Source organism: Ammospiza caudacuta, chromosome 26, assembly GCF_027887145.1.
Source record: "Ammospiza caudacuta isolate bAmmCau1 chromosome 26, bAmmCau1.pri, whole genome shotgun sequence".
Taxonomy (NCBI): domain Eukaryota; kingdom Metazoa; phylum Chordata; class Aves; order Passeriformes; family Passerellidae; genus Ammospiza; species Ammospiza caudacuta.
The window spans coordinates 4281528-4301688 of NC_080618.1; the positions used below are offsets into that span (position 1 = coordinate 4281528).

The window sequence follows — 20161 nt, forward strand, 5'->3', positions numbered from 1 at the left end:
AATTTGGGGGTAAAATGGGATGGAATGGGCATGAAAGGGTTAAAATGGAATTTGGGGGTAAAATGGGAAGGGCAGGAAAGGGTTAAGATGGAATTCAGGGGGTAAAATGGGTGGGGTGGGAACAGGGGTAGTGTGGGATGGGCAGGAGAGGGTTAAGATGGAATTTGAGGGTAAAACAGGACGGGGTGGGGTGGGAATGGGGTTAATATGGGACGGGCAGAAAAGGGTTAAGATGGAATTCGGGGGGGTAAAATGGGATGGGATGGGACGGGACGGGATGGGGCAGGAGTGGGGGATAATATGGAATTGGGATAATATGGAATTGGGTGGGTAGGATCAGATGGGGAGGGGGTTTAAGATGGGATGGGGTGGGAAAGTTCCCCCATCCCTGCTCCCTGCCCAGAGGCTGGTGGCACCCAGGGAGCTTTGGCTGCCCAATGACAGCCCTGTCACCCCCCAGGACAGGGTGGGGGTCACCCAGTGCCCCCCACCTGCTGCAGCCACACCCCAAGGCCTTGCTGGGCCCAGCAGAAGTGACAGAACCAGACTGACACAGGGGGAACAGAGCTTTTATTCCAGGTTTTTCCCCAAGGACGTGTGTCCTGCTCCCACCAGCGTGTCCACAGAGCTGGGGGACACCCCAGAGCCCCCACACACCCCAAGATCCCCGTTTGGCACTGGGGGCAGCCACTGGTGTGGGGGACACGGCCGGACACCAGCTGGGAGCTGGCTCTGGATCCCTCAGGATCACAGCATGGGATTGCAATCCCAGCCCCCTGCCCACGTCCCAAAGGCACATCTGGAGGGGCTGAAGGTCCATCCTGGGATCTGGGGGGGCTGGGACCCCCTGGGCTATCGGTGCCTGTGCTCCAAGAGAGCCTCAAAGTCCGGGGAGCAGACGAGCTTGTGCCTGACGTGGCCCAGCACCATCATCTCACCCGTGCGGTTGTCCCCGATGCCCACGGACACCAGCTCCTGTTCCAGGGGACACAAACAGCCCTGAGCCACAGCAACCCCTGCGAGACCCCCAGAGGGGACCAGCAGGACCCCTCCCCACTGTCAGCAGGGCCAAGATCCCACTGCTCCCAGAGGAGATCAGCAGGACTCTTCCCCACTGTTAGCATGGCCCCCCAGTTGCGGTTATTTTGGGGTGAAACCCCCCAGAGTGGGTGCCAGTGACCCTTCCATACCTGTAGGAAGGAGCAGGGGGTGCCCATGGTCACGTCCAGGGTGACCTTGCCCAGCACCAGCTGCACTTTGCCTGACTTTCGGATGAGCAGCTTCCCCACTTGGCCCTCAGGGAGGTCGGCCAGGGTGCAGATGTTCTCTGCCTGCTTGGCCTCCTGCAGGGCACAGCGGGACTGGGATCAGCCCCTGGGACTGGGATAACCCCCCTGGGACTGGGATAACACCCCTGGGACTGGGATAACCCCCCTGGGACTGGGATAACCCCCCTGGGACTGGGATCAGCACACTGGGACTGGGATCAGCCCTTGGGAATGGGATCAGCACACTGGGACTGGGATCAGCCCTTGGGAATGGGATCAACCCACTGGGACTGGGATAACCCCCTGGGAATGGGATCAGCCCTTGGGATTGGGATCAGCCCCTGGGACTGGGATCAGTCCCTGGGACTGGGATCATCCCACTGGGAATGGGATCATCCCACTGGGACTGGGATAACCCCACTGGGATTGGGATCAGCCCCCCTAGGACTGGGATCAGCCCACTGGGACTGGCATCATCCCACTGGGACTAGGATCAGCAACCCTGGGACTGGGATCAGCCCTTGGGACTGGGATCAGCCACCCTGGGACTGGGATCATCCCACTGGGAATGGGATCAGCACACTGGGACTGGAATAACCCCACTGGGAATGGGATCAGCCCTTGGGAATGGGATCAGCCCTCAGGAATGGGATCAGACCCTGGGACTGGGATCAGCCCTTGGGACTGGGATCACAGCATGGGATTGGGATCATCTCGTGAGATTGGTATCACCCCACGGGATTGGGGGGGACAGCACCATGGGATAAGGGGACAGCAGAGGATTGGAGGAGAAAGGACACCACAGGATGGGGGGAAGATCATGGGATAGCAGGGAGGTCACCGGGGGACTGGGGAAGATGACATCATGGGATGACAGGGAGACATCATGGGATATAGCAGAAAGGCCACCACGGGATGGGAGGACAGTGACACCAAGGGATGGAGGGACATCACAGGAAGGGGTGGGAAGGACACAATGGGATGGGGGCACATCCTCACGGGCTTGGAGGGGACACCACAGAAGGGGATGAGGATGTGGGGACACCCCCACCATGCCCCTACCTGGCTCTTCTCCTGCTTCACCAGCAGCACCTGCCCGTCCTCGCTGTGCAGCTCAGCCTTGCTGGGTTTGGAGTCGTGGCTGGGGGGCTGCCCTGGCAGGGTGTCAGGGAGCTGCAGGAACAGCAGCTCCTCCTCCTGGGCCAGGCTCAGCCTCTGCAGCAGCTCTGCTGCTGACACATCCCGTGGGAACCCGGGGGGGCCCTTGGGCTGGGCTGGCTTGGGATCCTCCTCACAGGGCTCTTCCTTCACTGCAGAGGGGGCACGGGGAACAGGGGATGCCCCCAGATTGTCCCTGATGTGTCCCCAGCCCAGCCCAGCCCAGCCCAACCCAACCCAACCTAACCCAACCCTGCCCAACCCAACCCAGCCCAGCCCAGCCCAGCCCAGGTTGTTGGCAATGATGAGGCAATTAAGAAGAATAGCAGCTAGGTGAAAAATGTTGTAATGTAGGGGTCTGAGGCCATGTATCATGTTGCAAATTGTAGGATAGATCATGATATGAACAGTGCAATGGGGAAGGAGGTGAGGGAGTAAAGTCTGTTTTTAGGGTGATGGGGATTTTGAAGTTTGTAATGAATTTTCATTCTCAGAAGGAGGTGAGGCTTTCTGCTCCAGAGTGGGCGTGGATTGTTATTGGGATTAGGCTGATTAAGAAGGAGGTTTTGGCTGTGTTTGTAATTGTGCTGGGGGTGTTTTTGAGGTTGCTGGATAGAAGAGGAAATAGGATGGGGGTGGAGAAGGTTACTGGGTTAAGAGTATGAATGTGTTTAGGACTAGTGAGAGGTCCATTACTTGGATTTGCACCAAGATGAGTGGCTCCTAAGAGCACTGGGTTACTATTATCCTTTGAAAGTGAGGAGACTGAGGTTTTATACTCAGATACAAAAGTGAGCAGTTCTTGCTGGTTTTACCTTGCCCAGCCCAGCCCAGCCCAGCCCAACCCAACCCAACCCAACCCAACCCAAGCCAGCCCAGCCCAGCCCAACCCAACCCAGCCCAGCCCAGCCCCACCTTTCACTGCTGGTGGGTCCAGCTCCATCTTCTCCTCCTTGGCTGCAGGCAGCCATGGCTGTGTGTCCTCCTGCTCTGCCACCTCCTCCTTGAAGAGCCACCCCGAGTGTGCCAGGGGCAGCTGCACCGGCTTGTTCCGGATGTCGTTCTTCAGCCCCGGGTCATCCAGGAACTGTGGGGACAGCCAGGGCACATCAGCACTGCCATGGTGGCACAGGGGACACTCAGCACCCCTGGGTGGCACAGGAGACACTCAGGATCACCCCAGGGGCGCAGGGGACACTCAGCACTGTTCTGGTGACACAAGGGACACTCAGGATCACCCCAGGGACACAGGGGACACTCAGCCCTGCCATGGTGACACAAGGGACACTCAGCACTGCCCCAGTGGCACAGAGGACACTCAGCACTGCCCTGGTGACACAAGGGACACTCAGCACCCCTGGGGGCACAGGGGACACTCAGGATCACCCCAGTGGCATAGGGGACACTCAGCACTGCCTGGGTGGCACAAGGGACACTCAGGATCACTGCAGGGACACAAGGGACACTCAGCACCCCCAAGTGGCACAAGGGACACTCAGCACTGCCTCAGTGGCACAGAGGACACTCAGCATTGCCCCAGTGGCACAGGGGACACTCAGCACTGCCTCAGTGGCACAAGGGACACTTAGCATCACCCCAGTGGCACAGAGGACACTCAGCACCCTCGGGTGGCAGAGGGGACACTCAGCACCACTGCAGGGACACAAAGGACACTCAGCACCCCCCAGTGGCACCAAAGCCACCCCTTCCATGCCCACTGACATCGTCCTTCTGCAGCATCCTCAGGATCTGCTTGGTCTCCTCATCCGTCTCCCTCTTCTCCTTCTTGATGTTGATGATGTGGGAAGGGCCGAAGTCGGACACGTCCACGCTCCTGTCCCAGGAGCCTGCTGGGGACACAGGAGCCGCCCAGGGTCACCCCAAAGGTGTGACCCCCCCCAAAAACCCCCAGAGGGGAGCTCCCCTTACCTTTCTTCTTCATCATCTCAGCGGGGCCCTGCTCGAAGATGGAGTGGGACTGGATGACCTCGGGCCGGTTGCGGCCCCGGCCGTGCCCGTCCCGCTGCCGCTCCCGCTCCTTCTTCTCCTTCTTCACCGCCACATCCTCACGGGGCCTGGGGGCAGAGGGGGCACAGCACCCCCACATCAGCCCCACAGCACCCCCACATCAGCCCCACAGCACCCCCAGCCCTGCCCCTGCTAGGACATGGGGTTTGAGGAAGAGATCTCTGCACATCACCCAGAGATATTGGTGTTCGGGATATTGGTGTGGGTATTTATATGGATGTCTGAGAATTTCCATGGATATTTGGGATATTTATATGGATATTTGGGATATTTATATGGATATTTGGGGTATTTATATGGATATTTCGGACATTTCCAGGGATATTTGGCAAATTCATATGGATTACTGAGATATTTCCATGGATAGCTGGGATATTTATAGAGATATCTGAGAACTTCCATGGGTATTCAGGCTATTTCCATGGATATCTGGGATATTTATATGGATATTTGGGCTATTTCCATGGATATCCCAGACATTTCCATGGATATCTGGGATATTTCCATGGATATTTGGGATATTTATATGGATATTTGGGGTATTTATATGGATATTTCGGACATTTCCAGGGATATTTGGCAAATTCATATGGATTGCTGAGATATTTCCATGGATAGCTGGGATATTTATAGAGATATCTGAGAACTTCCATGGGTATTCAGGCTATTTCCATGGATATCTGGGATATTTATATGGATATTTGGGCTATTTCCATGGATATCTGGGATATTTCCATGGATATTTGGGATATTTATATGGATATTTGGGGTATTTATATGGATATTTCGGACATTTCCAGGGACATTTGGCAAATTCATATGGATTGCTGAGATATTTCCATGGATAGCTGGGATATTTATAGAGATATCTGAGAACTTCCATGGGTATTCAGGATATTTCCATGGATATCTGGGATATTTATATGGATATTTGGGCTATTTCCATGGATATCCCAGACATTTCCATGGATATCTGGGATATTTCCATGGGTATATGAGATATGTATATGAATATCTGGGCTATTTCCATGGATAACTGGGATATTTCCATGGGTATCTGGGATATTTATGTGAATATTTGGGATATTTATATGGATATCTGGGATATTTCCATTGATATCTCAGATATTTCCATGGATAACTGGGATACGTCCATGGATATCTGAGAATTCCCATGGGCATTTAGGATATTTATATGGATATTTGTGATATTTCCATGGATATTTGGGATATTCCCATGAATATTTGGGCTATTTCCATGGATATCCCAGATATTTCCATGGATAACTGGGATATTTCCATGGATATCTGAGATATGTATATGAATATCTGGGATATTTCCAAGGATAACTGGGGTATTTCCATGGGTATCTGGGATATTTATGTGAATATCTGGGATATTCATATGGATATTTGGGATATTTCCATGGATAACTGGGATATGTCCATGGATATCTGAGATATTTATATGGATATTTAGGATAGTTATATGGATATTTGTGGTATTTCCATGGGTTTTGGGGATATTTATTTGGATATTTGGGATGTCTCCATGGATATCTCAGACATTTCCATGGATAACTGGGATATTTCCATGGGAATCTGGGATATTTATGTGAATATTTGGGATATTTATATGGATATTTCCATGGGAATCTGGGATATTAATGTGAATATTTGGGATATTTCCATGGATAACTGGGATATTTCCAAGGGTATCTGGGATATTCATATGAATATTTGGGATATTTATATGGATATTTCCATGGTACCAGAGACATTTATATGAAGGTTTGGATATCTGAGAATTCCCAAGGGTATTTGGGATATTTCCATGGATCAATGGGATCCCCTCTCACTCCTCCCTTCTCCAGACCGACCAGCCCCACCCCAGAGATGCTCCAGACCCCAAACCAGCCCTGTGCCCCCCATGTCACCCAGATCCACCACTCACTCCTCCTTGATCTTCCTGCTGATGATGTTGGGGGTGAAAGTTTTCTGTGGGGGAAAAAACAGAGAGAAAAAATCATCCCCAACCCCCCCAGGCTGTCACAGCCACCCCAGAGCCTCGCTGGGGACACTGGGTGAGATGTGAAATGTGTCACCACACTTCTCCTCACCCAGAAAAGCAAGGCACAGCTCTTGCCAAGAATATTTCTGGGTTTCACATTCCCTGAACCTCAGAGAAAGGAAAAACAATTCTTATCTCATTTGCTATGCAAAAGTAAAACACAATATAAAAAGTGTTTACCCAAAGTGATGGGGTTTTATTTCCTTGGCCTATCAGGGCCAGGTGTGTGTGTGAGGTGGGACTGTGAGCTAAAAGTCACGAGATTCTGTGCAGTGTGTGCAGAGTTAAATACTTAGCAAATCCAGATAATATAATATAATATAATATAATATAATATAATATAATATAATATAATATAATATAATATAATATAATAGTATAGTATAGTATAGTATAGTATATAATAGCATATAATATAATAGTATATTATATAATAGTATATTATATAATATATAATAGTATATAATAGTATATAACAGTATATAATATTATATAATAGTATAGTATATGATAGTATATGATAGTATTTAATAGTATATAATAGTATATTATAGTATATCATATCATATTATAGCATGTTATAGTATATATTATTTATACATAGTATATTTCTATATAATATATAATATATATTATATATATTATTATACTATAAATGCTATAATATACTATAATATAATTAATATAACATAACGTAATATATAGCATAATATAACATAATATAATAATATACTATAATATAATTTAATATAATACAATAATGGAATATAAATAATAAATATAGTATGATATAATACACTTTAATGTAATATAATATGATATTATAGTATATTATAGTAATAGTAAATATAGCATTATATAATATAATATTATATTATATTATATTAATATAGTAAGTTATATTAATAATAAATATAGCAGGATATAATATACTAAAATATACTATAAAATACTATAATATACTAAAAAATAATATACTGTACTATAATTAATATAATAGAATATAACATAATATAATATTGCATAATATAATAATATAATATTATTATAACATAATGTAATATAATATAATATAATATAATATAATATAATATAATATAATATAATATAAATAATACATATAGCGTGATATGATATAATATACTATAACATGTCATAATATACTATTATATAATACTATAGTATATTATATTAATAACAAATATAGCATAATATAATGCAATTAATATGACATATTTATATTACATTACATTATACTATATTATATTATATTATAAATATAATCAAACAATGAAATTAATCAAATAATAAAAATAATTAAATTATTAATTAAATAATAAAATTAATATAATAAATTAATTGTCCTTCTAATATCAATTCAATATTGATACCAATATTTAAATAAATCAAATTAAATATAAATACCAATTTAAATAAATCAATTAAATATAAATACCAATTAATATCAATTAAATCCCCCTCCTCATCTCTCCTGCCACGCTGGGTGCCCCCAATTTGGGGAGGGGGTCTCTCTCACCTTTTTGACGCCGCCCAGGGTGAGGTCCCGGGAGCGGATGGAGGGCAGGCGGCCCGGGCTGAGGGGGGGCGCGGGGGGGCGCCTGCCAAGCACCCCCCGGGGCCCCCCCGGCCGGAGGCTGCCCGGGGAGCCCGAGCTGCCAGAGCCCCCCTCGGCCATGCTGCGGGCAGGGGGCACGCTCAGGGGGAGGCGGACCCCCAGACTGCGCCTGGAAATACACACACCCCAGTGATGAACCCCCAGACAGCTCAGAAATACACCCCAGTGATGAACACCCTGCACCACCAGACTGCCCCTGGAAATACACCCCAGTGATGAACCCCTGAACCCCCAAACTGCGCCTGGAAATACACACACCCCAATAATGAACCCCCAGACAGCTCAGAAATACACCCCAGTGATGAACACCTGAACCCCCAGACTGCGCCTGGAAATACACACACCCCAGTGATGAACCCCTGAACCCCCAAACTGCACCTGGAAATACACACACCCTAATAAGGAACCCCTGAACCCCCAAACTGCGCCTGGAAATAACACACCCCAGTGATGAACCCCTGCACCCCCAGACTGCGCCTGGAAATACACACACCCCAATAAGGAACCCCTGAACCCCCAAACTGCGCCTGGAAATACACACACCCCAATAATGAACCCCTGAACCCCCAAACTGCACCTGGAAATACACACACCCTAATAAGGAACCCCTGAACCCCCAAACTGTGTCTGGAAATACACACACCCCAGTGATGAACCCCTGCACCCCCAGACTGCGCCTGGAAATACACACACCCCAATAAGGAACCCCCAAACAGCTCAGAAATACACCCCAGTGATGAACACCCTGCACCCCCAGACTGCGCCTGGAAATACACACACCCCAATAAGGAACCCCTGAACCCCCAAACTGCGCCTGGAAATACACACACCCCAATAAGGAACCCCTGAACCCCCAAACTGCGCCTGGAAATACACACACCCTAATAAGGAACCCCTGAACCCCCAAACTGCGCCTGGAAATACACACACCCCAATAAGGAACCCCTGAACCCCCAAACTGCACCTGGAAATACACACACTCCAGTGATGAACCCCTGAACCCCCAAACTGTGTCTGGAAATACACACACCATAATAAGGAACCCCTGAACCCCCAAACTGCGCCTGGAAATACACACACGCCAATAATGAACCCCTGAACCCCCAAACTGTGCCTGGAAATACACACACCCCAGTAAGGAACCCCCAGACAGCTCAGAAATACACCCCAGTGATGAACACCCTGCAGCCCCAGACTGCGCCTGGAAATACACACACCCCAATAAGGAACCCCTGCACCCCCAAACTGTACCTGGAAATACACACACCCCAATAATGAACCCCTGAACCCCCAAACTGCGCCTGGAAATACACACACCCCAATAAGGAACCCCCAAACAGCTCAGAAATACACCCCAGTAATGAACACCCTGAACCCCCAAACTGCGCCTGGAAATACACACACCCCAGTGATGAACCCCTGAACCCCCAAACTGCGCCTGGAAATACACACACCCCAGTGATGAACACCCTGCACCCCCAGACTGCGCCTGGAAATACACACACCCCAATAAGGAACCCCTGAACCCCCAAACTGCGCCTGGAAATACACACACCCCAATAAGGAACCCCTGAACCCCCAAACTGTGCCTGGAAATACACACACCCCAATAAGGAACCCCTGAACCCCCAAACTGCACCTGGAAATACACACACCCCAATAAGGAACCCCTGAACCCCCAAACTGCGCCTGGAAATACACACACCCCAATAAGGAACCCCCAAACAGCTCAGAAATACACCCCAGTGATGAACACCCTGCACCCCCAGACTGCGCCTGGAAATACACACACCCCAATAAGGAACCCCTGAACCCCCAAACTGCGCCTGGAAATACACACACCCCAATAAGGAACCCCTGAACCCCCAAACTGCGCCTGGAAATACACACACCCTAATAAGGAACCCCTGAACCCCCAAACTGCGCCTGGAAATACACACACCCCAATAAGGAACCCCTGAACCCCCAAACTGCGCCTGGAAATACACACACCCCAATAAGGAACCCCTGAACCCCCAAACTGCGCCTGGAAATACACACACCCCAGTAAGGAACCCCCAGACAGCTCAGAAATACACCCCAGTGATGAACACCCTGCAGCCCCAGACTGCGCCTGGAAATACACACACCCCAGTGATGAACCCCTGAACCCCCAAACTGTACCTGGAAATACACACACCCCAGTAAGGAACCCCTGAACCCCCAAACTGTGCCTGGAAATACACACACCCCAGTGATGAACCCCCAAACAGAGCTCAGAAATACACCCACCCCAGTAATGAACACCCTGAACCCCCAAACTGGTCCTGGAAATACATCCACCCCAATAATGAACCCCCAAACAGAGCTCAGAAATACACCCATCCAATAATGAACGCCCTGCACCCCCAAACTGCACCTGGAAATACATCCACCCTAATAATGAACACCCAAACTGGGTTCAGAACTACACCCACCCCAGTAATGAACCCCCTGAACCCCCAAACTGGGGTCAGAAATACACCCACCCTAATAATGAACACCCTGCACCCCCAATCTGGGCCCGGAAATACACCCACCCTAATAATGAACACACAAAGTGGGCTCAGAACTACACCCATCTCAGTAATGAACACCCTGAACCCCCAAACAGAGCTCAGAAATACACCCACCTCAATAATGAACCCCCTGAACCCCCAAACAGGGCCTGGAAATACACCCACCCCAGTGATGAACCCCCAAACAGAGCTCAGAAATACACTCACCCCAGTGATGAACCCCCAAACACGGCCCAGAAATACACCCATCCAATAACGAACCCCCAAATGGGCTCAGAACTGCACCCACCCTAATAATAAACCCCTGCACCCCCAAACTGGGCCTGGAAATACACCCATCCCAGTAATGAACCCCCAAATGGGCTCAGAAATCCACCCACCCCAGTAATGAACCCCCAAACTGAGCTCAGAAATACACCCAGCCTAATAATGAGCCCCCAAAACAGGGCTCAGTCCTGCACCCATCCCAATAATGACTCCAAATGGGCTCAGAACTGCACCCACCCCAAAAATGAACCCCCAAATGGGCTCAGAACTGCGCCCACCCCAAAAATGAACCCCAAAACAGGACTCAGTCCTACACCCACCCCAGTAATGACCCCCCTGCACCCCCAAACAAGATCCCCGTGACCCAGGGGGGTTGTGTTCCCTCTGCCCCCCCCCCCCCCAGGACCCCCTCGTTCCCCCCTCCTCAGGTTTCCCAGCTCCCCTCCACCCCCAACTTGTCCCCCCTTCCCCAGCTTTTCCAGCCCCCCATACACCCCAAACAGGACCCCCTTGTGCCCCTTTCCCAGCCCCCCACACACCTCAAACAGGACCCCCTTGTCCCCCCTCCCCAGGGGTCTCAGCCCCCTCCTCACGGGCCTCACCCCCTCAGGACCCCCCGGCGCCCCCTCCCCAGGGATCTCACCCCTCTCCTCCCCCTCTCACCCCTCTCCCCAGCATTCCCACCCCTCATACACCCCCAAACAGGGCCCCCTCTCCCCCCGCTCCCCAGGGGTCTCATCCCTCTCCTCGCAGCCCTCGGGACCCCCCGGACCCCCCCAAATTCCGCCCCCCTCCCCCGCCACGCCGCCCCTCACCCTGCCCGGGCAGCCACGGGCTCGCCGCCCTCACTGCGCATGCGTCACGCGCAGAGCGCCCTTCCTGGCGCGACGCTGCCGCCGCCATCTTTGCTGAGGGCACGGCGGGCTTGGCAATGAGCCGCCATCTTTGTGGTTGGCATTGGCCAACCCGATGTGAGGGCGGTGGCGCCATCTTTGTGACGGGCAGTGCCCGGCTCTCCGGACAGGGCACCGGGGGCAGCGCTGGGGGAGACATTTTTGGAGGGTCACTCTTTCTGTATTTAACACCCTCACGGGATTCCTGCAGTGCGACCGCCCCCCTCAGGGTCTTCTGCAGCCCCACAGCCAGCCGGCACCCACACAGAGGGGGTTCATGCGTGGGCACCCCCTCGCAGAAATTTGGGGAGCAATGAGGTTTTTGGGGTGCTCTCCCACCCACCCACCCGAAAAAAGCTTTGTCCCTCCAAGAAGAGTGTTTATCACGTGCAAAACAAAAAGTCCGTCGGTCCGTCCGCCCCCCTTGGGCTCTGCACCCCCATTCCGCGGGGGTCCTGTGTGGGTACCAGCATCCCCACGCACCTCCTCCATCCTCCATCCCGTTTTTGGGGCCGGGAGGGGAACTGTCCCGGTTGTGCCGTTTGCAGGACAATGGGGACACCCCCTCCCTGCCCCAAAAACGGGGGGAACAGTCAGAACCTGCCCACCACCCACCCCCAATCTGCACCCACATCCCACTCTGCCTCCATCACCTGACGCCGCACGCATCCCTCCATGCTATTGGCAGAACCGGGAGGTTTTTCCTTCCTCCCCCTTCTCTCCCAGCTCCTTGGATATCTATTTTTCCCCCTTTTTTTTTTTTTTTTTTTTTTTTTTTTCTCTCTCCTCTCCCTCCTCTGGAGGGTGTTTGCTATTTCCGAGCTGGCTGGGAGGATCCCATTCGCATCAGCCGCAGGCAGCGACGCGGCATCGCCGGGTACCACCTCGCTCCCTCCGGCATCCTCCGTCCTCCCCGCTTGGATCAGCCCCACCGGGGCTCCGTGTCCTGCCCTGCCGCTGCACCGGCACCCCCGCGGCTCCCGGCAGCCCCCCGGCACGGCCAGGTAAGGGCCTCACCGGCACGGCCACACCGGAGCGCCCACCGAGCCCCGGCGGCGCTGGGGCTCCGTGGCACGGCCGGGGGATGCTCGGAGGGCAGGGGGACACGGCGGGCACGGCGTCTCTCAGGGGACACGGTGACACGATGCAGCTGGCACAATCCCGGTGCGGAATTCCTGCGCCACCGCCGGGCACGGCGACGGACGGGGCAGCGAGGTGGCACCGTGTCCCCGGAGCGGTGACCTTCGCAAGGGCTCTGCCGGGGGGTGACAGCGGATTTGGGGAGCAGATTGGGGGGGGGGGGGGGGGGACACGTGGCCGTGGGTGGCCGTGGGTGCCGAGTGACGGGGACACGCGCGGCGTGGGTGGCCGTGGGCACACGGAGGGGGCGGTGGCACCTTGGCACCCAAGGCTGGGGGGGGCACCCTCGCCTGCAGCCCCCCGTGCCGTGGATGCGACTCCTTGTCCCCCCTCCGTGGGCATAGCCCACCCTCAGAGCGCCTTCCTGGGGGAGGGCGCGGGGAAACTGAGGCACGGGCCGGGGCAAAGGCGGATCCAGCTTTTCCAGTGCCTGCGTCCAACCCTCCCCTCTCCCAGCAACTCCCTCGGCTCTCCCCTTGTTTTTCTTTCCCCACCCGGTGTTGAGCAAACCCCGAAACGCCCGCTGGCGTCGCGCCGGGGCCCCGCGGCACCCGGGGGAGCGGCCGGGGCCCCCGCACCCGACCGGGCTTGTTGGCGGCGTCCCGCTGCCTGCTGCTGCCTGCGCTGCCTATTCCTGGCTCCCGGCCGCCCTTCCACCCCGCTGCCATCTGCTCCGCCGCGGGCAGCCTTGGCAGCGCCGGCGTGGGCAGCCAGAGGGGGCTCGGCACCCCCAGACCCCCGCGCTGTGCCCCCCCCTCCCGCAGGAGCTCAGCCCCTCCGGCCATGGAGCTGCTGTCCACCCCCAAAAACATCGAGATCAACAACATCACCTGCGATTCCTTCCGCATCTCCTGGGCCATGGAGAAGGGGGACCTGGAGAGGGTCACCCACTACTTCATCGACCTCAACAAGAAGGAGAACAAGAATTCCAACAAGTTCAAGCACCGGGTGAGCCGGGTGGAGGACGCGGGACCCCCTGCCCGGGGAGAGGAGACGGGCTTGGCAGGGATGAACCGGCTCTTAGCCCTCTCTAGCGCTGAATTTGGGTCATTCCCGTCACGGGACACGCTGGCGCAGGGGACCGGGACGGGGATCGGGGGGTGGCGGACCCCGCTGAGCCCCGCGGGGGAGCTGAGCTGCTCCTGCTCCCCCTCCCCGCGCTGCGAGTCACTAATTCGGGCCGTTTTTAGCAGCGCCGTTGCCACGGTGATGCTATTTAATGTTTAACATTATTTTTTTTTTCTCTCTCTCTCCTCCCCAATAATAAGGGGTGGAGGGGGGGTGGGATATCTTTTTTTTTCCCTCCATCTCCCGACTTCAGCATCCGCCGTTGCCACAGAAACGGCTCTGCACTGCGGAGCTGCTCCGTGGCCTCTTGACACCGCGAGATGCCACCGGCAGCGGGGGGACCCCGAAACCACCTCGGGGACTCTGTGTCCCCATGGCAGCGGGGACACGTTTGGGGACATATTTGGGGGAGCGCTGTGGGCACAGAGCAGGGGGAGCTGCCCGTGGATATTTTGGGGGGGGTCTCCGTGGATATTTCGGGGTGTGCGGTACCCGGGGGGTGCGGGGGGATGCTGTCCCGCCTGACCCTCGCCGCTCGGCGCAGGATGTCCCCACCAAGCTGGTGGCCAAGGCGGTGCCGCTGCCCATGACGGTGCGGGGCCACTGGTTCCTGAGCCCCCGCACCGAGTACAGCGTGGCCGTGCAGACGGCGGTCAAGCAGAGCGATGGCGAGTACCTGGTGTCCGGCTGGAGCGAGACCGTGGAGTTCTGCACCGGGGGTGAGCGGGGACCGTGGGGGCGTCCCCGGGAGGCCGGAGGGAGGATGGGGGCGATGCCAGCAGCCCGGAGCTGGGGGGAGGACGGGGGCGATGCTGGGAGCAGGGAGGGAGGACGGGATTGATGCTCTTGGAATCAGGAGCTGGGCCGGGGATGGGGACGGTGGGGAAGGAGGATGGGGTTGATGCCTGGAGCTGGGAGGAGGATGGAGGCGGTGCTGGGAGCCGCGAGGATGAGGAGGACAGGGGCAAAATCTAGGATTGGGAGCCAGGAGGGAGGATGGGGTTGATGGAAGGGGGAAGAGGGCAATGCCTGGAGCTGAGAGGGAGGATGGAGATGGTGCTTGGAGCTGGAAGCAGGGAGGGAAAACAGGGGAGACCCAGGAGCTGGGAGGGAGAACAGGGGTCAGTGCTGGGAGCAGGGAGGGAGAACGGGAGCGATCCCAGGAGCTGGGAGAGAGAATAGGGGCGACCCCAGGAGCTGGGAGATCGAAGGGGAAAGAGGGCAATGCCTGGAGCTGAGAGGGAAGATGGGGACGATGCCTGGAGCAGGGAGCAGGGAGGGAAAACAGGGGCGATCCCAAGAGCAGGGAGGGAGAACAGGGGAGAACCCAAGAGCTGGGAGGGAAAGGGGGTCAGTGCTGGGAGCAAGGAGGGAGAACAGGGGCGATGGCAGGAGCTGGGAGGGAGGGAGGACAGGAGCGATCCCAAGAGCTGGGAAGGAGAACAGGGGAGAACCCAAGAGCTGGGAGGGAGGACAGGAGCAATCCCAAGAGCTGGGAAGGAGAACAGGGGTGATCACAGGAGCTGGGAGCAAAGAGGGGTCAGTGCTGGGAGCCACGGGGGAGATCGGGGGTGATGTCGGTAGCCACGAGCCGGGAGAGAGGATGGGGGAAACGCTGGGAGCTGGGAGCCCGGAGGAGGACGGGGGCGATGCCGGGAGCTGGCACAAGCCGGGCCGGTTGGAGCGGCAGCTGATGAGTGGGAGGCAGGAGGTGCGGGGAGCTGCGGGCAGGGATGGGCTGCTGCAGGGGGATGGAGACGCCCTGATGTCCCCGCGCCTGTCCCCAGACTACGCCAAGGAGCACCTAGCCCAGCTGCAGGAGAAAGCGGAGCTGATCGCCGGCCGCATGCTGCGCTTCTCCGTCTTCTACCGCAACCAGCACAAGGAGTATTTCCAGCACGTCAGGTACCCCCAGCCCCATTGCCCACGCTCCCCGCCCGCAGAGCGCATTCCCTGACCCTGCCTGTGCCTGTCTGTGTGTCCCTCCTCCTCCTCCTCCTCCTCGTCCTCGTGGCAGGATGCACTGCGGGAACGTGATGAAGCCGTCGCTGAAGGACAACAGCGGGAGCCACGGCTCGCCCACCAGCGGGATGCTGCACGGCATCTTCTTCAGCTGCAACACCGAGTTCAACACCGGGCAGCCCCCGCAGGACTCGCCCTACGGCCGGTACCGCTTCCAAATCCCGGCGCAGCGCCTCTTCAACCCCAACACCAACCTCTACTTCGCGGACTTCTACTGCATGTACACCGCCTACCACTACGTCGTGCTGGTCCTGGCGCCCAAGGGCTCCTCGGGGGATCTCTTCTGCCGGGAGCGCCTTCCCCAGCTGGACATTTCCTCCAACAAGTTCCTGACGTGCTGCGTGGAGGAGGGCGAGCTGGTGTACCGCCACGCCCAGGACAGCATCCTGGAGGTCATTTACACGGAGCCGGTGGACCTGAGCCTCGGCGTGCTCGGGGAGATCAGCGGCCACCAGCTCATGAGCCTCTCCACTGCCAACGCCAAAAAGGACCCCAGCTGCAAGACGTGCAACATCAGCGTGGGGCGTTAGGCGGCCCAGGCGGGCAGGGCCGGGCAGGGCGACGGGCGCTGCCCGCGGGGGCTTCTCCCACGGACGCCGGTGGGTGGAGGACACGGGTGGGCTCGGGGGAGCCGGGACGCTGCTTCGGCGAGGAGGCAGGGCCCGCGCCGCTGCGCGCCCCGAGGGAGGAAGCCTTCATCTCCTGGACTGGCCGAGCAGCAGCGTCCTCGCTGGCGTGAGCCCCGCGCTCTGCCCCGCTCCGGGACCCCCTTCCCCTCCCTCCGGCGTCCCCCGCATCCCCCCACCCAGGTTCGCGCAGCTCCCAGGGAGCCCCGGCCCTGCCAGCCGGGACTGGGGCTCCCCGGCTATTCCAGGGGGTTCAGGGAGATATTGGAAGCACCCCCCGGTTTTGAACTGCTCCCGGGGACGGGGGTGCTCGGACACCGCGGGGCCGTGGGGGACCCCGGGCGCGCCCCCGCGTCCCGTCCCTCTCTGCTCTGCGCTTCCCCGGCCCCGCGGCCCCGGAGGCAGCCGGAGGAGCCGGGGAAGGGGAGAACGGATCTGCAGCCCCCCTCCCTCCCCGTGCCCCCCCAAACCCGCCGCCCCCCGCATGAGCCGTCGGCAGCATGGCGCTTGCGTGCGGCCCCCCCGGGGTGCCCGCGCCCCGTCTCTGTGTCCCCCCTGCACGCTCTACAACAACGGCCCCCCCTCCCCGAGCATCCCTGTGCTGTGCTGGAGGTGTTTCAATAAACTCTGTGCGGTCGCCACCGGCCGTGTGACGCGCCTCTGTCCCCCACGGGACCCCAAGGAGTGGCTCAGACCCCCCCCACAATCCCCACACCGATCCGGCGATCTGGGACTGGGAGGGGACAAGGTGGCCCTCGGCAGCTCTGAGACAAGTTCAGGTTGGAAGGGCCTTCCTGGAGATCACCAGGTCCATCGCACCTGCCCGGGCAGGGTCACCTGGCTCAGGTGACACAGGAGCACGTTTGGAATGTGGCCAGAGAGGGAGGCGCCACCCTCGCCTGGGGCTGTCCCAGTGCTCTGCCACCCTCCGTGGAAAGCATCTCTTCCTCACCTTGAGGTGGAACTCATGCTTGTGTTTATGGCCGTTGCTCCTCATCCTGCCACTGAAAAATTCCCCCGAGCTCTTCACCCCACGGAGACTGAAACCCCCTCAGGATGAAACCCCCGGTGCCCATCCCAGTTGTGCCCACGAAGCATGCCAGGCTGGCGCACGGAGGGAACAGAAACATCCCCGTGGCAGCAGCAGCAGCGAGCAGGGGCTGCAGGAGGGGTCGAGGCACGCGGTGGGCGCGGGGGCCGTGGCACAGCCCACCCTCCATCTGCCACACGCCACCATGGGCACGCGCTGGAGCACGCGGTGGGCACAGCACGTGGCACCCACCCACGCACCCTGCCACCCACCCACCCCACAGCGGCTGCTGCCTCAGAGACACCTGGAAATAAAGATGTGGGGGGACAGAACCCACCTGCAGAGTCCTGGGGACTCCGAGCCCACCGCCCTCCTCAGGACCTTGGTTGGAGTTCCTGGCTCTGCTCCATCAGAACCCCCAAAGATGGGGCTCCTCCTTTAGGATTGGGGTCTGTGCAGGGTCCTGGCTGCTTTCCCCCCCATTCCAGCCCCATTTTGGGTGCTGTTCTGCCGGGCTGGAAGCAAAGAGGCCACGGCTGCCCCCGCTCCAAGTACAAGGGTATTTATTTCATGGGTACAAGAGAGAGACAGCACCTTGTGTGTGTTGGGCTCTTCCCGGTTACTGGTTTGTACATTCAGAGCTTTGGCCGGGGCAGGGGAGGGCAGCGGGTCCTGCTCGGCCCCTCCCCAGCCCCGGGGTGGGCGGCTGCCGGCGGGGACCCCCCCTGTGCCCCCCGTGCCGCGGGCGCCTGAGCCCCGGGGCCCCGTGCGAGCGTGTCTTGAGTGCTGAGGTTGGCTGTGTGCTCCTCCTCCGTGCAGTCTGTGCGGGGCAGCGCTCCCCGCCGTCCTCCCTGCCCTCTTCCTCCTCCTCCTCTTCCTCCTCCTCCTCCCCTGCCCGCGGCGGGGCCGGGAACCCCAGCCCTCATTTCCTCGTGTGCAGCGTGTCCTGGAACTTGGTGCTGGTGTAGCGAAGGTGGAAACCCTTCTTGTTGATGGTGTCGTCCGAGTGGAAGCGGATCATCACCGAGTCTCCGGCCGAGTAAACCTCCTCGGGGGGCTGCGGGGGTGAGGGAGGGGGTGCTCAGATCCACGAACACCCCTGGGGTGATTGCTGGGGGGAATATTTGCACTGGGGAATGTGGGAATCATCACACCAGACCAAATTCCCGTGGGCATTTCTCCACACTGCTGATCCATGAGCTCTCTTGGGGTGAGCACCCATTGTGGCTGGGAATATTTGCACTGTGGAGAGTGGGAATCATCAAATTCCCATGGAGATTTCTCCACACTGCTGATCCATGAGCATCCCCAGGGTGAGCACCCATGGCAGGTGGGAATATTTGCACTGGGGAGAGTGGGAATCATCACAATACACCAAATTCCCGTGGGGATTTCTCCACACTGCTGATCCACGAGCACCCCTGGGGTGAGAACCCATGGCAGGTGGGAATATTTGCACTCTGGAGGGTGGGAATTTGCACTGTGGAGAGTGGGAATCATCACACAAATTCCCAAGGGGATTTCTCTAAACTGCTGATCCACGAGCACCCCCAGGGTGAGCGCCCATTGTGGCTGGGAATATTTGCACTGTGGAGAGTGGGAATCGTCACACCACACCAAATTCCCACAGGGATTTCTCCATACTGCTGATCCACGAGCACCCCAGAGGTGAGCATCCATGGTGGGTGAAATATTTGCACTGGGGAGAGTGGGATTTATCACACCACACCAAATTCCTGTGGGGATTTCCACTGTGCAGAGTGGGAATTTGCACTGTGGAGATTGGGAATCATCACACAAATTCCTGTGGGGATTTCTTCACACTGCTGATCCATGAGCATCCCCAGGGTGAGCACCCATTGTGGCTGGGAATATTTGCACTGTGGAGGGTGGGATTTCTCCACACGACTGATCCACGAGAACTCTTGGGGTGAGCGCCCATGGCGAGTGGGAATATTTGCACTGGGGAGGGTGGGATTTATCACACCACACCAAATTCCCATGGAGATTTTTCCACACTGCTCTGGCTCTGCCTCATCCCTCACCTTGAACCCTCACTCCTCACCCCCCAGCCCACATCCCAGGCTCACCCCGGAGCCGCAGAAGCGGCCGAGGCGCGGGGCCGTCCCGTCGTAGCCGTCGAAGAGCTCCATGTAGTCGTATCCACAGTCGGCCTCCTCCTCGATCTCAAAGGTCTGGAAGATGAGCTCCACACCGAAGCCCTCCTCGGCCATGATCACCCACTCACAGTCCGAGCCCCCTGGGTAGTTGTTGTCCCCAAATTGTGCGTGGGAATACAAATCCTTGGTCTTCACCTCGGCGCGCACCTGGCCCCCGCACACTGTGGGAGGAGATGGGGCTTAGGGTTTGGGGGCTCTGAGCCCCCACCCCATAACCCCATTTCCCATCCCCAGTGG

At 56.2% G+C, this 20161-nt stretch overlaps 3 protein-coding genes across 4 annotated transcripts in view; 1 reads left to right on the plus strand and 2 right to left on the minus strand.

Moving 5' to 3' along the window:
* Positions 1 to 553: 553 nt before the first annotated feature.
* POLR3D (RNA polymerase III subunit D) lies at positions 554 to 11967 on the minus strand. Of its 2 annotated transcripts, none has more exons than XM_058820246.1 (9): positions 11781 to 11967; positions 8063 to 8270; positions 6409 to 6452; positions 4356 to 4501; positions 4149 to 4273; positions 3342 to 3513; positions 2331 to 2578; positions 1191 to 1343; positions 554 to 975 (listed from the first exon to the last, which is right to left on the minus strand). In XM_058820246.1, exons 1-9 carry the CDS (start codon positions 11819 to 11821, stop codon positions 853 to 855), a joined length of 1260 nt encoding a protein of 419 aa, XP_058676229.1. In that variant the 5' UTR covers positions 11822 to 11967; the 3' UTR covers positions 554 to 852. The 2 variants fall into 2 exon arrangements, with proteins under 2 accessions (XP_058676229.1, XP_058676228.1); XM_058820245.1 differs by having other exon boundaries at positions 4149 to 4276.
* Positions 11968 to 12674: 707 nt separating this feature from the next.
* Positions 12675 to 17287, plus strand: PHYHIP (phytanoyl-CoA 2-hydroxylase interacting protein). Its single transcript, XM_058820284.1, has 5 exons — positions 12675 to 12862; positions 13763 to 13946; positions 14611 to 14785; positions 15854 to 15971; positions 16084 to 17287. The coding sequence occupies exons 2-5, from the start codon at positions 13782 to 13784 to the stop codon at positions 16616 to 16618; spliced, it is 993 nt and encodes a 330-aa protein (XP_058676267.1). The 5' UTR covers positions 12675 to 12862; positions 13763 to 13781; the 3' UTR covers positions 16619 to 17287.
* A 1037-nt stretch (positions 17288 to 18324) lies between these two features.
* Positions 18325 to 20161, minus strand: part of BMP1 (bone morphogenetic protein 1) — a 31534-nt gene continuing 29697 nt past the window's right edge. The window contains exons 19-20 of the mRNA XM_058820114.1: positions 19835 to 20085; positions 18325 to 18801 (exon numbers count right to left, since the gene is read on the minus strand). Coding sequence (XP_058676097.1) covers positions 18667 to 18801; positions 19835 to 20085 — 386 coding nt within the window. The 3' untranslated portion in view covers positions 18325 to 18666. The remainder of the gene's footprint in view (positions 18802 to 19834; positions 20086 to 20161) is intronic.

What these genes read in the sequence shown, in the direction of transcription:
- PHYHIP (XM_058820284.1), top strand. Translation starts at nt 13,782, where the DNA reads ATGGAGCTGCTGTCCACCCCCAAAAACATCGAGATCAACAACATCACC. An exon ending in CCAACAAGTTCAAGCACCGG is followed by an intron (nt 13,947 to 14,610) that starts GTGAGCCGGGTG and finishes CGCTCGGCGCAG; the next exon opens with GATGTCCCCACCAAGCTGGT. An exon ending in CGTGGAGTTCTGCACCGGGG is followed by an intron (nt 14,786 to 15,853) that starts GTGAGCGGGGAC and finishes GCCTGTCCCCAG; the next exon opens with ACTACGCCAAGGAGCACCTA.
- POLR3D (XM_058820245.1), bottom strand. Translation starts at nt 11,821, where the DNA reads ATGCGCAGTGAGGGCGGCGAGCCCGTGGCTGCCCGGGCAGG. An exon ending in CCCTGGGCGGCGTCAAAAAG is followed by an intron (nt 6,453 to 8,062) that starts GTGAGAGAGACC and finishes TTTCCCCCACAG; the next exon opens with AAAACTTTCACCCCCAACAT. An exon ending in GGACCCACCAGCAGTGAAAG is followed by an intron (nt 2,579 to 3,341) that starts GTGGGGCTGGGC and finishes CCCCCTCTGCAG; the next exon opens with TGAAGGAAGAGCCCTGTGAG.